The 14,924-nt window shown below is 44.5% G+C and overlaps 1 protein-coding gene across 9 annotated transcripts in view; it reads right to left on the bottom strand.

Annotated features, from left to right (window-relative positions):
- The window catches only part of LOC137543610 (coagulation factor XIII B chain-like), a 214,306-nt gene that overhangs the window by 57,229 nt on the left and 142,153 nt on the right, over positions 1–14,924 (bottom strand). For 8 of the 9 annotated variants that reach the window (XM_068264713.1, XM_068264719.1, XM_068264715.1 and 5 more), the window contains one exon: positions 4,729–4,845. The exons of the other annotated variant lie outside the window; for it this stretch is intronic. In XM_068264713.1, the coding sequence (XP_068120814.1) occupies positions 4,729–4,845 (117 nt within the window). The remainder of the gene's footprint in view (positions 1–4,728; positions 4,846–14,924) is intronic. 9 annotated transcript variants of the gene reach the window in all.

The following is a 14,924-nucleotide window of genomic DNA, read 5'->3' as shown; positions in this document are numbered from 1 at the left end:
AGTGCCTGATTAACCCCTTCCGTCTGACCATTGGTCTGCGGGTGGTAGCCGGATGAAAATGACAGATTCATACCAAATGATGGCAAAAGGGTCGCCAGAATCTAGACACGAACTGGACTCCCCGATCAGACACCACATTCTCCGGAATACCATGTAGACGGAAAATGTGCTGGATCAAAAGGTCTGCCAGCTCCTGAGCTGAGGGGAGTCTGTCCAAAGGAATAAAATGAGCCATTTTGCTGAACCTGTCAACTACCACCCAGATGACTGTCTTTCTTTTGGACCTGGGGAGTTCGCCCACGAAGTCCATAGAAATATGGGTCCATGGTTCCCCAGGCGTAGGTAAAGGCTGAAGTGTGCCTGCTGGAGCCTGTCTAGATGGTTTGCTTCTAGCACAGACTGAGCAATCTTTCACAAATTCCTTACAGTCTAGGGCCAGGGATGGCCACCAAACACATCTTTCCAGCAACTCTAGAGTCCTTGCTACACCTGGATGACCTGCATTTTTATGGGCATGGAACAACTGCAAAATCTGTAAGCGCAAGTGTAATGGCACAAACAAAACCCCTTTGGGTTTCTCCTCGGGGACCTCTTGTTGATAAGACCTTAATATGAGTGACCAATCTTCCTCAGTCTCTGTGACTGCTATAACAATTTTTTTCAGGCAAAATATTTTCGGGGGTTGGCGGCTGTACTGAATCAGGCTCAAAACATCTAGACAGGGCATCCGCCTTGATGTTCTTGCTGCCAGGTTTATAGGTAATTATGAACCTGAACCTAGAAAAGAACAGTGACCAGCGAGCCTGTCGGGGACTAAGTCTCTTGGCCCCCTCAATGTATTCTAAATTTTTATGGTCCTATAGACCGTAATTACATGCTATGCCCCCTCCAGCCAATGACGCCACTCTTTGAAGGCAAGTTTAACGGCTAATAATTCCCGGTTTCCAATATCATAATTTCTCTCGGCAGGAGAGAACTTACGAGAAAAAAAGGCACAAGGATGCAGCCTGCCCTGGAAACTGGAATACTGCGACAGTACAGCCCCAACCCCTATTTCGGACGCATCCACCTCCACAATGAAAGGAAAGGTGACATCCACATGTCTCAAAATAGGGGCGGAGCAGAACAAACTCTTCAACAATGAAAAAGCAGACTGAGCTTTGTCTGACCAATTATAAGTGCCTGCCCCTTTCTTAGTAAGGTCAGTGAGGGGTGAAACCACAGATGAGAACCCTTTAATACATTTTCTGTAATAGTTGGCGAACCCCAGAAATCTCTGAAGTGCCTTCAGCCCGGCAGGCTGTGGCCACTCCAGGACTGCAAACACCTTTTTGGGGTCTATAGAGAGACCAGAGGTAGATATAATATGACCTAAGAAAGGAACCTCCGATACCTCAAAAAGGCATTTCTCGAGTTTGGCATACAGGTGATTCTGCCGGAGTTTCTCCAAAACAAATTTCACGTGTTTCCTGTGATCTGACAGATTCTGTGAGTAAATCAAGATATCGTCAAGATAAATGAACACAAAGTGCCCCAGAACTTCCCTGAACACCTCATTCACTAACTCCTGGAAGACGGCGGGGGCATTACATAGCCCGAACCAAGTATTCATAGTGCCCGTCAGGCGTGTTAAAGGCCGTCTTCCACTCATCACCCTCTCTGATGCGTACCAGGTTGTATGCCCCTCTTAGATCTAACTTAGAGAAGATACCAGCATCAGTGATTTGGGAAAATAAATCGTCAATCAATGGAAGTGGGTAACGATTTTCTATCGTTATTTTATTCAATTGCCGGTAATCAATACACGGGCGAAGCCCACCATCCTTCTTTTGAACAAAAAAGAAACCTGCTCTGGCTGGAGACTTTGAAGGATGCATAAAGCCCTTAACCAAGTTTTCTTTAATATAATCTTGCATGGCCAGCTTCTCTGGGCCAGAAAGGTTATAGAGGTGACCTCTAGAGGGCATATACCCTGGTCTTAATTCAATGGGGCAGTCGAAACTCCTATGAGGTGGGAGTTTGTCTGCTGATTTAGGACAGAATACGTCAGCATAGTCAGCATACTGTGGCGGTACCCCCTCAATCTGTACCTTGGTAGTACATACGGCCACTTTCTCTAAACAATGCAGTTGACAGGATGGAGACCAACTCAACAATTGGCCGGAACTCCAGTCAATCTGTGGAGAGTGTTTTTTCAACCATGGCATATCCAGGATCACAGTAGAAGTGGCCATTTTAAGAAAAAAACTGTAGCCATTCCTTGTGCAATACCCCCACATGACATAAAAGAGCTGGTGTCTGAGAGAGGGCCTGCCTGCCCTGTAATGGAAAATCATCCACTGCTGTAACAAAAATTTGCCTGTCCAAAGGGATCAGGGGTATCCCCCATTTCTTAACAAACTCACTCAGCATCAATGAAATTAGCCTCAGATCCCGAGTCTATAAATGCCTGGGTAGACAAAGCTTGGTCTTCCCAGGTAATAGAACAAGGGAGCAATAAACGTTTATCTGGTAGAGGTAGAACTGGCTCGCCTAGGGTAGTACCTCTAGCTACACCTAGGCGGCAGAGTTTTCCGCCTTCTTAGGGCAATTCTGAGCTAAATTACCCTTTTCAGCACAATAAAAGCAGAGGCCCTCCTTACGTCTCCAGGTTTTCTCCAGCTCGGACAGTTGGGAATGACCGATATGCATCAGTTCATCCGGAGTGGGAGCAGGTGGAGCAAAGGAGAAAGGGACAGTTTTAACAGCCTGTTTTCCCCGGGTCTGCTTCTGATATCGGATGCGGCGATCAATCTTTACCACCAATGCTATAGCCTCATCCACTGACTTAGGCTCTGGATGGCCGAGCATTAAATCAGTAACAGCATCAGCCAGACCTGTTAAAAAACAATCTAACAAGGCAAACTGTCCCCACCTGGCCGAAACTGCACACCTTCTGAACTCGGCGGCATAGTTTTCTACGGTATTATGCCCCTGCCTGAGGATCTTAAGTTTCCTCTCTGCAGTTATGGCGATATCCGGGTCGTCATAAATGACGGCCATAGCTTTAAAGAAATCCTCAACAGATGACAAAGCCTCATGACCCCTAGGAAGACTGTAGGCCCACGACTGTGAATCCCCAGTTAGTAAAGTTTTAATAAATGTGACTCTCTGACTCTCAGAACCCGAAGAGATAGGCCTGATCTCAAAATAAGAGAGGCAACGGTTCCTGAAATTCTGGAAATCAGATTTATGCCCGGAGAATTTCTCGGGCATGGGCATTCTAGGCTCAATGACTTGAGGAGACTGTACTGGTGCAGCTGCCATCCGGAGGTTCTGAACGGCCTCAGACAGCTGATTGATCTGCGCCTGTTGGGTATTGACCGTTTCAGTTAAGGTATTCACCGCTGCGGTCAAGGCTTCAACCTGGCTGCACAGTGCGTCTATAGACATATTGGTCTGTTGTTCTGTCACGGTTGGTGTCAGCAAAATACAAAGCTCTGAATATTTGGTGATCTGCAGTATCACCAAATAATGCAGAGACTATATCTGATTATGCGGTGATCTGCAGAATCACCAACAATACAAATATAGTAATAGGAGGAAGTGACGTGAGCCTAGTCACACTTTATTGCACTAAGTTTAGTGATTGGTGCAAACAGTAAGTACTGGCAGAATTGGCAATACTTCACCAGAGGAGCTGGTGGGCACTGTCAGTACAGCGACAACCTCACCAGTGGCGAGGGCCCACTGGTGAGTAGAGTGGTCAGACAAATCTGATCGGTAAAAGGCAGGCAGATACAGTACAGAATCGGAAGGCGGAGAAGAAACGGTTAACAGGCAGAGTTGGCAGCTAGATCAGATGGGCTAAAGTACAGAATCACAGACCAGAGGGATAGTCAAATAACGAGCCAGAGTCAAACACAGGTAAATAATACAATCAAATGAGGCTAACTAGAGATAGATGTATATTGCAAACGCTGCATATACATCTATCACAAGCAGGAACCTAACTAGGTCTGAGCGATAGCACCAAGTGTTCGCAACAACAGACAAGTTGCGAGTGACTCCTCAGCTCTTTTGAAGCTGAGGAGTCCCTGAAAGCACGCCCCTGCCGCCCAGTCAAACAGGAGAAGCCGGGGCCTCCAGTGACGTCAGCCGACCCTTAGGTCAGCTGACTCCTCTCCTTGCCGCATAAAGGTCCTGCAGCTGGGCGCACGTAGCCCTAACCTTATGCGTGGCTGAAGGACCTGGTCACGAACCCTCCAGAGACCGAGCGGCAGGGACCTCCGCTACCTGAGATGCGGAAGCGGCGGCCATGCCGCTCTCCGCCACGGCGGCGTCCCCGCCGAATGTTACAGATAACAACTGGAGTTTCTTAACTTTTCCTGTACTGGAAACGCTATTTATGTCTCTGCTCCTAATATTTTATTTCTTAGCTGTACTACACATACAAATCATTATATAATATATATTTTTTTAAATTCAGTGTCTCTTTAATATTGGGAGGAGGCACCATCAAAGTTTTGCTGGGGGGGGGGGCATGATTTGTCGTTAGGCCCCAGAATCCCATCACCTCTTTTGTACCTCTTCTGTTGCCGATTACCAGCATGCCCGCCTCCCCCACCTGTCTCGCAGCCACATGTCCCTACTCTAAGGAGTTACATAGTGAGCAGTAGTGTATAGATTATTTCTCTTATGGTATTTTAATTAGATTCATGGAAAGGCTCAAGCTAATTAAACACCCACCGCAATTTCTTTCATCTGAGTTGTCTCCACAGTCATTATCACCATCACAGCGCCATTGTCTGGAAATGCATCTCCGGTCATCACATTGGAAAAATGCTTCAGGGCACGTCTGATTTCCTGCAAGAAGCATCAGACATAGAATATAACTCCACTCCCACATTTATGTACCACAAGTCTGAATATTCCACAGACATTTTGTTACACATGTAAGCTGCACTTTTTCCACTAAGAAACAAGAAAAGTGACAAATGGAAAGCACCCAATCTGCATTCTGTTTGGAAAACGTTGAATCTTCTTTCTTACCCTCTACGGAGCACACATTTGAAGAACAGCTTTCATGGAGGACTACCACCAAGGGTCGAGTGGGGTGTGGACGCGGGTGGATGTCGTCCGCTTACTATTTCCTGAGGGTGGACGCCGTCCACCCTCGCATGTGTGGAGGGAGCAGCGGAGTGGAAGGAGAGCTGTGGCCATCTTCCCCCTTCCCTCACCTTGGGGCTCTCCTTCCCTCGCTCTCCACTCCAGAAGTAATGTGCGAGCAGCCGGCAGCAGGCGGGACTTACCTCTCCTCGTTCCGGCGCCGGATCTGCGTGCCGCTGCTCTGGTCTGGAACAGACCAGTCTAGCGGCAGTGGAGTGCTCGCGCCGGAATGAGGAGAGGTAAGTCCCGCCCACTGCCGGCTGCTCGCACATTACTTCTGGAGGGGAGAGCGAGGGAAGGAGAGCCCCAAGGTGAGGGAAGGGGGGGGGGGGGATGGCCACAGCTCTCATTCCACTCCGCTGCTCCCCTCCTGCTGGGGGACACCTGACTACCTATTCTGGGGACATATACCCCCTTACTACATATATACTGGGCACATATACCCCCTGACTACATATACTGGGCACATATACCCCAACTACATATACAGGGGCACATATATCTCTGGCTACATATACTGAGACATATGCCCCTGGCTACATATACTGGGCTCATATACACCTACCTACATATACTGGGGACATATACCCCTGACTACATTTACTGGGCACAAATACCCCTGACTACATATACTGGGCACATATACCCCCTGCCTACATATACTGGGCACATATACCCCTGCCTACATATACTGGGACATATACCCCTACCTGCATATATTGGGCACATATACCCCTGGCTACATATACTGGGCACATATACCCCTGCCTACATATACTGGGCACATATACCCCTGGCTACATATACTGGGCACGTATACCCCTGCCTACATATACTGGGCACATATACCCCTGGCTACATATACTGGGGACACATACCCCCTAGCTACATATACTGGGCACATATACCCCTGGCTACATATACTGGGTACATATACCCCTGGCTACATATACTGGGTACATATACCCCTGGCTACATATACTGGGACATATACCCCTGACTACATATACTGGGCACGTATACCCCTGGCTAAATATACTGGGGACATATACCCCTGGCTACATATACTAGGCACATATACCTCTGGCTACATATACTGGGGACTACTATACTCATGCCTACTTATACTGGGGACACCTATAGACCTGGCTACCTATGCTGGGGGTACCTATTTTGGGGGAACTGCTGTCAGATTATCTGCATTTTTGTGGAACCACTGTTATGTATTTTGGGGAACACCTGCCAGATTATGTGTATGTTAGGGGTAGAGATGTAGCGAACGGTTCGCCGGTGAACGGCTCCAGGGCGAACTTTGGTGGTTCGCGTTCGCCTAGGGAAGGCAAACTTTTGCGGAAGTTCGGTTTGCCCCATAATGCACTATTGAGCAGAACTTTGACCCTTTACATCATAGTCAGCAGGCACATTGTTGCCAGTCAGACTGCACTCACTCCTGGAACCCCACCCCCCTTTATAAAAGGCAAGGTGATTGTGCCGTTTTGCTCACTAGACTGCCTGCACTAATTAGTTAAGGGACAGCTGCTGCTAGGGAGAGTTTAGTTAGGCTTCCTCACTCTCTCCTCCCGGAGGGAGGAGGGTCTCACCTTCCAGGGAAGTGTAGGCTTTTAAAAGCCAGCTTACATACCTTGGCCGGGAATTGAACCAAAGTCTGAGTGCTTGGTAGTCAGCTCTTTTAACCGCTATACCACAACCAACGCTACATAGTGAAAGGATATGTAGGTATATATGTATATATATATTAGTATATAGTATAGTATATAGATCAATTTCATATACAAGCATACATGTATCTAATCAGTGTGATATTAATGTGTCTATCGAAGAATCAGCCACCCACACACATCTGTGCAGGAAGAGCTGGCTGCATGAAATAGAGAATAGCCAAATTCTTCTTGCTGGGAAAAACCCCTAAGTGCCCCAAATGGGGACACCCGGAAGGTCATAAATAACATGTTTTCCCCGTCATTGAACTGTGTTAATTCTCGTAAATCACATGACTTTCTGTAATTATGGTGACATATGATGATATACTGCGCATGAGCAAAACCCTGTATTGAGTAGGATATAAGGAAAGCAGCTGAAGTAAAAAGCTAGCATAATTTGTGCTCACATCTCCTGTGTCTGTGTGTTCTGTTAACCATTTTATGTCCTGGCGCCAGGAAATGAAGTAGTCTAAAGCATCTGATATCTGACATGAACTTAAATAGATACGACTCCTTTCAGCTGAGGGCTCGCCGCGGATGGTTTTCTTCAGAATTCACGTAAGTAATATGACTATATTTCTCTTTTTATTAATTTTTTTTAAAGAGAGAGGTGTCTATATTATTTATGTGAAATTTCTGTTGATACCAAAACGAATCCGGTTTTGGAGTTTGTGTTTTTTGATAGTATAATTTTAATTATATAGATTATAAGGTTTTTTATAAGGCCTTAGTTTAATAAAAAAAAATTATTAGGGAGAAAGGACTTTTAGTAAGTCTATTACACTTCTCTTAGTAGGTCTAAGGGAAATGTAGATTTTTTGGGAAAAATCTAGCAAATTTGAAGTCTGATCAACTTCAATAAATTTTCTTTTGGCAAGAAAATAGGGTTCATTTGGGAAATGAACAGGGCACCATATGGTATGGATTTCTGGATACTTGTAGTTCTTCTTAGGTTTTGAATGGGTTTATTATAGGTTATTTTTGTAAGGTTTTTATAATGTCAGATAAGATTCAGATGTTTTGGATTATTTGTCTGTGTTTGTTTTGTAAATAATAATCTGTTTTATTAGTAAGGTTAAGAAAATAGTTATTCAATTCTAAGAAAAAGTTTGGGTTTAGTGAGGTTGTAGAACGATAAAATCCCTAGACAAAGTTTCTTTTGTTCTCATGAGATGAGAATCATAGATAGAATTATTGATAAATATTAGTTATTGATAAAAATAGTGTTGATAAATTTGAAAAATACATAAATTATAATTTATCTAGATAAGAATTGTCTATTGGTACGGCAATATCTTATATTTGTATTTGACACATAGATTTAATAGAGGGCCAATAAATTACAGTATAAAACTGGAATTAGATCAATGGGTCAAAATATTGTCAAAATGTTTCCTATCCCAATCCCTAATATAGATGAAATGTATGAACCTTTGTGTTGCCAGAATATCTGGAAGAAAAATATTTTGTTCATCTTTGGGTAGAATATAATATATTATATTAGTCTTGGGCTGTCATTCCCTTGGGGGGGAGAAAGGAATAATAGTTCAATCCATATATAATTGGTTAAAGAACTATGTCTAACGGTGATTAGAATTATATAAGTCCAAGTCTGTCTTGTTTGTGTGTAAATCTTGACTAGTAATGTGTGTTTTATGTCTGTTCTCCGTCTATGGGTTGCGCCAGCGATGTTATAAGATCCTTACTGTATTTCTGATGATTAGTAAAATTAATATTGGGGACACTCATGGAATTCAGATGAGAGCGGTCACTTACTAAAATCGCCAGTATAAATTCTATGTACGTACAAACTGGTTTCAGATGCCACCTTTGGAAAGATCTGTTATGCTGAGTTTTTGTAGATGACCGACCATTAAAATTATCTGAATTATGTATGTGTCATTTGATATAAGCCTTTCTGTAAGAGAAAAATTTCAGAAATATAGCAATGTAATTAATTCCTGCAAACTTGGGTATAGTTATAGAATAACATGTATCACAATGTATTCGTATATATTATGTACAAACTGACATATATGTGTGTAAATTGAGAGATTGTATTGAATACATGTTTGTGATATGTATGGTAGAGAGGTGATATCCGCAGGGACGTATCAATCAATAGGGGGTACAGAGGTAGTGGCCACACCAGGGCCCTTGGTTCAACTTCAGAGGGGCCCCGAGGGGTCCAATCTCTATCACAGTATTAACTCTCTATTGGTCCTGTAGTGGTAATAATCACTTCTATAGATGTTTTGAACAGTAACAAACCTTAACCACTTCGGGACCACAGTCTTTTCGCCCCTTAAGGACCAGAGCCTTTTTCTCCATTCAGACCACTGCAGCTTTCACGGTTTATTGCTCGGTCATAAAACCTACCACCTAAATGAATTTTACCTCCTTTTCTTGTCACTAATACAGCTTTCTTTTGATGCTATTTGATTGCTGCTGCGAGTTTTACTTTTTATTATATTCATCAAAAAAGACATGAATTTTGTCAAAAAAATGACTTTTTTAACTTTCTGTGCTGACATTTTTCAAATAAAGTAAAATTTCCTATACATTTGAGCGCGAAAGTTATTCTGCTACATGTCTTTGATAAAAAAAAAAACATTCAGTGTATATTTATTGGATTGGGTAAAAGTTATAGCGTTTACAAACTATGGTGCCAAAAGTGAATTTTCCCATTTTCAAGCATCTCTGACTTTTCTGCGCACCTGTCATGTTTCATGAGGGGCTAAAATTCCAGGATAGTACAAATACCCCCCAAATGACCCCATTTTGGAAAGAAGACATCCCAAAGTATTCAGTGAGAGGCATGGTGAGTTCATAGAAGATTTTATTTTTTGTCACAAGTTAGCGGAAAATGACAGTTTGTGACAAAAAAAAAAAAAAAAAAAAGTTTCCATTTCTTCTAACTTGCGACAAAAAAAAATGAAATCTGCCACGGACTCACTATGCTCCTCTCTGAATACCTTGAAGTGTCTACTTTCCAGAATGGGGTCATTTGTGGGGTGTGTTTACTGTCCTGGCATTTGGGGGGTGCCTAATTGTAAGCACCCCTGTAAAGCCTAAAGATGCTCATTGGACTTTGGGCCCCTTAGCGCAGTTAGGCCGCAAAAAAGTGCCACACATGTGGTATTGCCGTACTCAGGAAAAGTAGTATAATGTGTTTTGGGGTGTATTTTTACACATACACATGCTGGGTGGGAGAAATATCTCCGTAAATGACAATTTTTTTATTTTTTTTACACACAATTGTCTATTTATAGAGATATTTCTCCCACTCAGCATGGGTATGTGGAAAAATACACCCCAAAACACATTATACTACTTCTCCTGAGTACGGCGATACCACATGTGTGGCACTTTTTTGCACCCTAACTGCGCTAAGGGGCCCAAAGTCCAATGAGTACCTTTAGGATTTCACAGGTCATTTTGAGAAATTTCGTTTCAAGACTACTCCTCACGGTTTAGGGCCCCTAAAATGCCAGGACAGTATAGGAACCCCACAAATTACCCCATTTTAGAAAGAAGACACCCCAAGGTATTCCGTTAGATGTATGGTGAGTTCATAGAAGATTTTTTTTTTTTGTCACAAGTTAGCGGAAATTGATTGTAATTGTTTTTTTTCACAAAGTGTCATTTTCCGCTAACTTGTGACAAAAAATAAAATCTTCTATGAACTCGCCATTCTCCTAACGGAATACCTTGGGGTGTCTTCTTTCTAAAATGGAGTCATTTGTGGGGTTCCTATACTGCCCTGGCATTTTAGGGGCCCTAAACCGTGAGGAGTAGTCTTGAAACCAAATGTGGCAAAATGACCTGTGAAATCCTAAAGGTACTCATTGGACTTTGGGCCCCTTAGCGCACTTAGGGTGCAAAAAAGTGCCACACATGTGGTACCGCCGTACTCAGGAGAAGTAGTATAATGTGTTTTGGGGTGTATTTTTACACATACCCATGCTGGGTGGGAGAAATATCTCTGTAAATGACAATTATTTGATTTTTTTTACACACAATTGTCCATTTACAGAGAGATTTCTCCCACCCAGCATGGGTATGTATAAAAATACACCCCAAAACACATTATACTACTTCTTCTGAGTACGGCGATACCACATGTGTGACACTTTTTTGCAACCTAGGTGCGCTAAGGGGCCTAACGTCCTATTCACAGGTCATTTTGAGGCATTTGGATTCTAGACTACTCCTCACGGTTTAGGGCCCCTAAAATGCCAGGGCAGTATAGGAACCCCACAAGTGACCCCATTTTAGAAAGAAGACACCCCAAGGTATTCTGTTAGGAGTATGGTGAGTTCATAGAAGATTTTTTTTTTGTCACAAGTTAGCGGAAAATGACACTTTGTGAAAAAAAAAACAATACATATCAATTTCCGCTAACTTGTGACAAAAAATAAAATCTTCTATGAACTCATCATACACCTAAAAGAATACCTTGGGGTGTCTTCTTTCTAAAATGGGGTCACTTGTGGGGTTCCTATACTGCCCTGGCATTTTAGGGGCCCTAAACCGTGAGGAGTAGTCTTGAACCCAAATGTCTCAAAATGACCTGTGAAATCCTAAAGGTACTCATTGGACTTTGGGCCCCTTAGCACAGTTAGGCTGCAAAAAAGTGTCACACATGTGGTATCGCCGTACTCAGAAGAAGTAGTATAATGTGTTTTGTGGTGTATTTTTACATATAACCATGCTGGGTGGGAGAAATATCTCTGTAAATGACACATTTTTGATTTTTTTTACACACAATTGTCCATTTACAGAGAGATTTCTCCCACCCAGCATGGGTATGTGTAAAAATACACCACAAAACACATTATACTACTTCTCCTGAGTATGGCGATACCACATGTGTGACACTTTTTTGCAGCCTAGGTGCGCTAAGGGGCCCAACGTCCTATTCACAGGTCATTTTGAGGCATTTGTTTTCTAGACTACTCCTCACGGTTTAGGGCCCCTAAAATGCCAGGGCAGTATAGGAACCCCACAAGTGACCCCATTTTAGAAAGAAGACACCCCAAGGTATTCCGTTAGGGGTATGGTGAGTTCATAGAAGATTTTATTTTTTCTCACAAGTTAGTGAAAAATGACACTTTGTGAAAAAAACAATAACAATCCAATTTCCGCTAACTTTTGACAAAAAATAAAATATTCTATGAACTCATCATACACCTAACAGAATACCTTGGGGTGTCTTCTTTCTAAAATGGGGTCACTTGTGGGGTTCCTATACTGCCCTGGCATTTTACGGGCCCAAAACTGTGAGTAGTCTGGAAACCAAATTTCTCAAAATGACTGTTCAGGGGTATAAGCATCTGCAAATTTTGATGACAGGTGGTCTATGAGGGGGCAAATTTTGTGGAATCGGTCATAAGCAGGGTGGCCTCTTAGATGACAGGATGTATTGGGCCTGATCTGATGGATAGGAGTGCTAGGGGGGTGACAGGAGGTGATTGATGGGTGTCTCAGGGGGCGGTTAGAGGGGAAAATAGATGCAATCAATGCACTGGGGAGGTGATCGGAAGGGGGTCTGAGGGGGATCTGAGGGTTTGGCCGAGTGATCAGGAGCCCACACGGGGCAAATTAGGGCCTGATCTGATGGGTAGGTGTGCTAGGGGGTGACAGGAGGTGATTGATGGGTGTCTCAAGGTGTGATTAGAGGGGGGAAATAGATGCAAGCAATGCACTGGCGAGGTGATCAGGGCTGGGGTCTGAGGGCGTTCTGAGGTGTGGGCGGGTGATTGGGTGCCCGCAAGGGGCAGATTAGGGTCTAATCTGATGGGTAACAGTGACAGGTGGTGATAGGGGGTGATTGATGGGTAATTAGTGGGTGTTTAGAGGAGAGAATAGATGTAAACAATGGATTTGGGAGGTGATCTGATGTCGGATCTGCGGGCGATCTATTGGTGTGGGTGGGTGATCAGATTGCCCGCAAGGGGCAGGTTAGGGGCTGATTGATGGGTGGCAGTGACAGGGGGTGATTGATGGGTGGCAGTGACAGGGGGTGATTGATGGGTGATTGACAGGTAATCAGTGGGTTATTACAGGGGAGAACAGATGTAAATATTGCACGGGCGAATTGATAAGGGGGGGGTCTGAGGGCAATCTGAGCGTGTGGGCAGGTGATTGGGTGCCCGCAAGGGGCAGATTAGGGTCTAATCTGATGGGTAACAGTGACAGGTGGTGATAGGGGGTGATTGATGGGTAATTAGTGGGTGTTTAGAGGAGAGAATAGATGTAAACAATGGATTTGGGAGGTGATCTGATGTCGGATCTGCGGGCGATCTATTGGTGTGGGTGGGTGATCAGATTGCCCGCAAGGGGCAGGTTAGGGGCTGATTGATGGGTGGCAGTGACAGGGGGTGATTGATGGGTGGCAGTGACAGGGGGTGATTGATGGGTGATTGACAGGTAATCAGTGGGTTATTACAGGGGAGAACAGATGTAAATATTGCACGGGCGAATTGATAAGGGGGGGGTCTGAGGGCAATCTGAGCGTGTGGGCAGGTGATTGGGTGCCCGCAAGGGGCAGATTAGGGTCTAATCTGATGGGTAACAGTGACAGGTGGTGATAGGGGGTGATTGATGGGTAATTAGTGGGTGTTTAGAGGAGAGAATAGATGTAAACAATGGATTTGGGAGGTGATCTGATGTCGGATCTGCGGGCGATCTATTGGTGTGGGGGGGTGATCAGATTGCCCGCAAGGGGCAGATCAGGGGCTGATTGATGGGTGGCAGTGACAGGGGGTGATTGACGGGTGATTGACAGGTGATTGACAGGTGATTGACAGGTGATTGACAGGTGATCAGGGGGGATAGATGCATACAGTACACGGGGGGGGGGGGGGTCTGGGGGGGGTCTGGGGAGAATCTGAGGGGTGGGGGGGTGATCAGGAGGGAGTAGGGGGCAGATTAGGGACTTAAAAAAAAAATAGCGTTGACAGATAGTGACAGGGAGTGATTGATGGGTGATTAGGAGGGTGACTGGGTGCAAACAGTGGTCTGGGGGGTGGGCAGGGGGGGGTCTGAGGGGTGCTGTGGGCGATCAGGGGGCAGGGGGGGGGGAAATCAGTGTGTTTGGTGCAGACTAGGGTGGCTGCAGCCTGCCCTGGTGGTCCCTCGGACACTGGGACCACCAGGGCAGGAGGCAGCCAGTATAATAGGCTTTGTATACATTACAAAGCCTATTATACACTGTTGCAGCGGCGATCCGGATGCCAGTAACCCGCCGGCGCTTCCGAACGGCCGGCGGGTTACGGCGAACGGGGGGCGGAGCCAGTCCCCGGCGGCTGATCGCGTCACGAATGACGCGATCGCCGCATAGCCACTCCCGCAGCCGCCCCCGCCGATGGGCGTATTGCGGTCGTTTGGGCCCAGACTTTGCCGCCGCCCATCGGCTGGGGGCGGTCGTTATGTGGTTAACACACTGTTCCCAATCCCCTTATTGCACCCCTGACACTGTGTTTGTCCTTTGCAAGTTTTAATGTGCTGTATCAATTGCTATGTATAGAATTCTTGGGGGGAGGCCCTGATGTAAAACCTACCCTTAATCTATCCTTAGTTACGTCACTGGGCACCCGTGAAAGTATGTGTTGAAACTTTGGGTATATCTGCCTCATAAAATAGATTTTCTTCTTTCTTATTATGAGATTACTTCTTTAAATTAGTTATTCTCAAGTAGTTAATTAGACAGATACACACTCCTATGGGTAATGATTTTTAGATAAATGCAGATGTAATTTTGAAATAGTTAGAAATAAAAGTATCGAGATATGTCCGGTTCTTTGACAAGGGATTCATTTTTTATTGGTGTTTCCGGGTGGCTGCGCGAAACACCTGCTTGTGGGTTTTTTCTTCTGCCAGCAAGAGAAATGAGGAACTAATTACTTTGACGTTTCTTTCTTGCAGAAGGAAAAAAAAATGCATTTAAAAGCCTTTCTGAATATACAGTATATCTGTATACATGTATGCATACATATGTATATATGTATATACGTATATAGGAGTAGAAAGGAATTTTATGAGTTATATTAT

This window comes from Hyperolius riggenbachi, unplaced genomic scaffold, assembly GCF_040937935.1.
Source record: "Hyperolius riggenbachi isolate aHypRig1 unplaced genomic scaffold, aHypRig1.pri scaffold_117, whole genome shotgun sequence".
Lineage (NCBI taxonomy): Eukaryota > Metazoa > Chordata > Amphibia > Anura > Hyperoliidae > Hyperolius > Hyperolius riggenbachi.
Note: the sequence above shows the minus strand (reverse complement) of the source record. Positions and strands in the feature narration are given on the sequence as shown.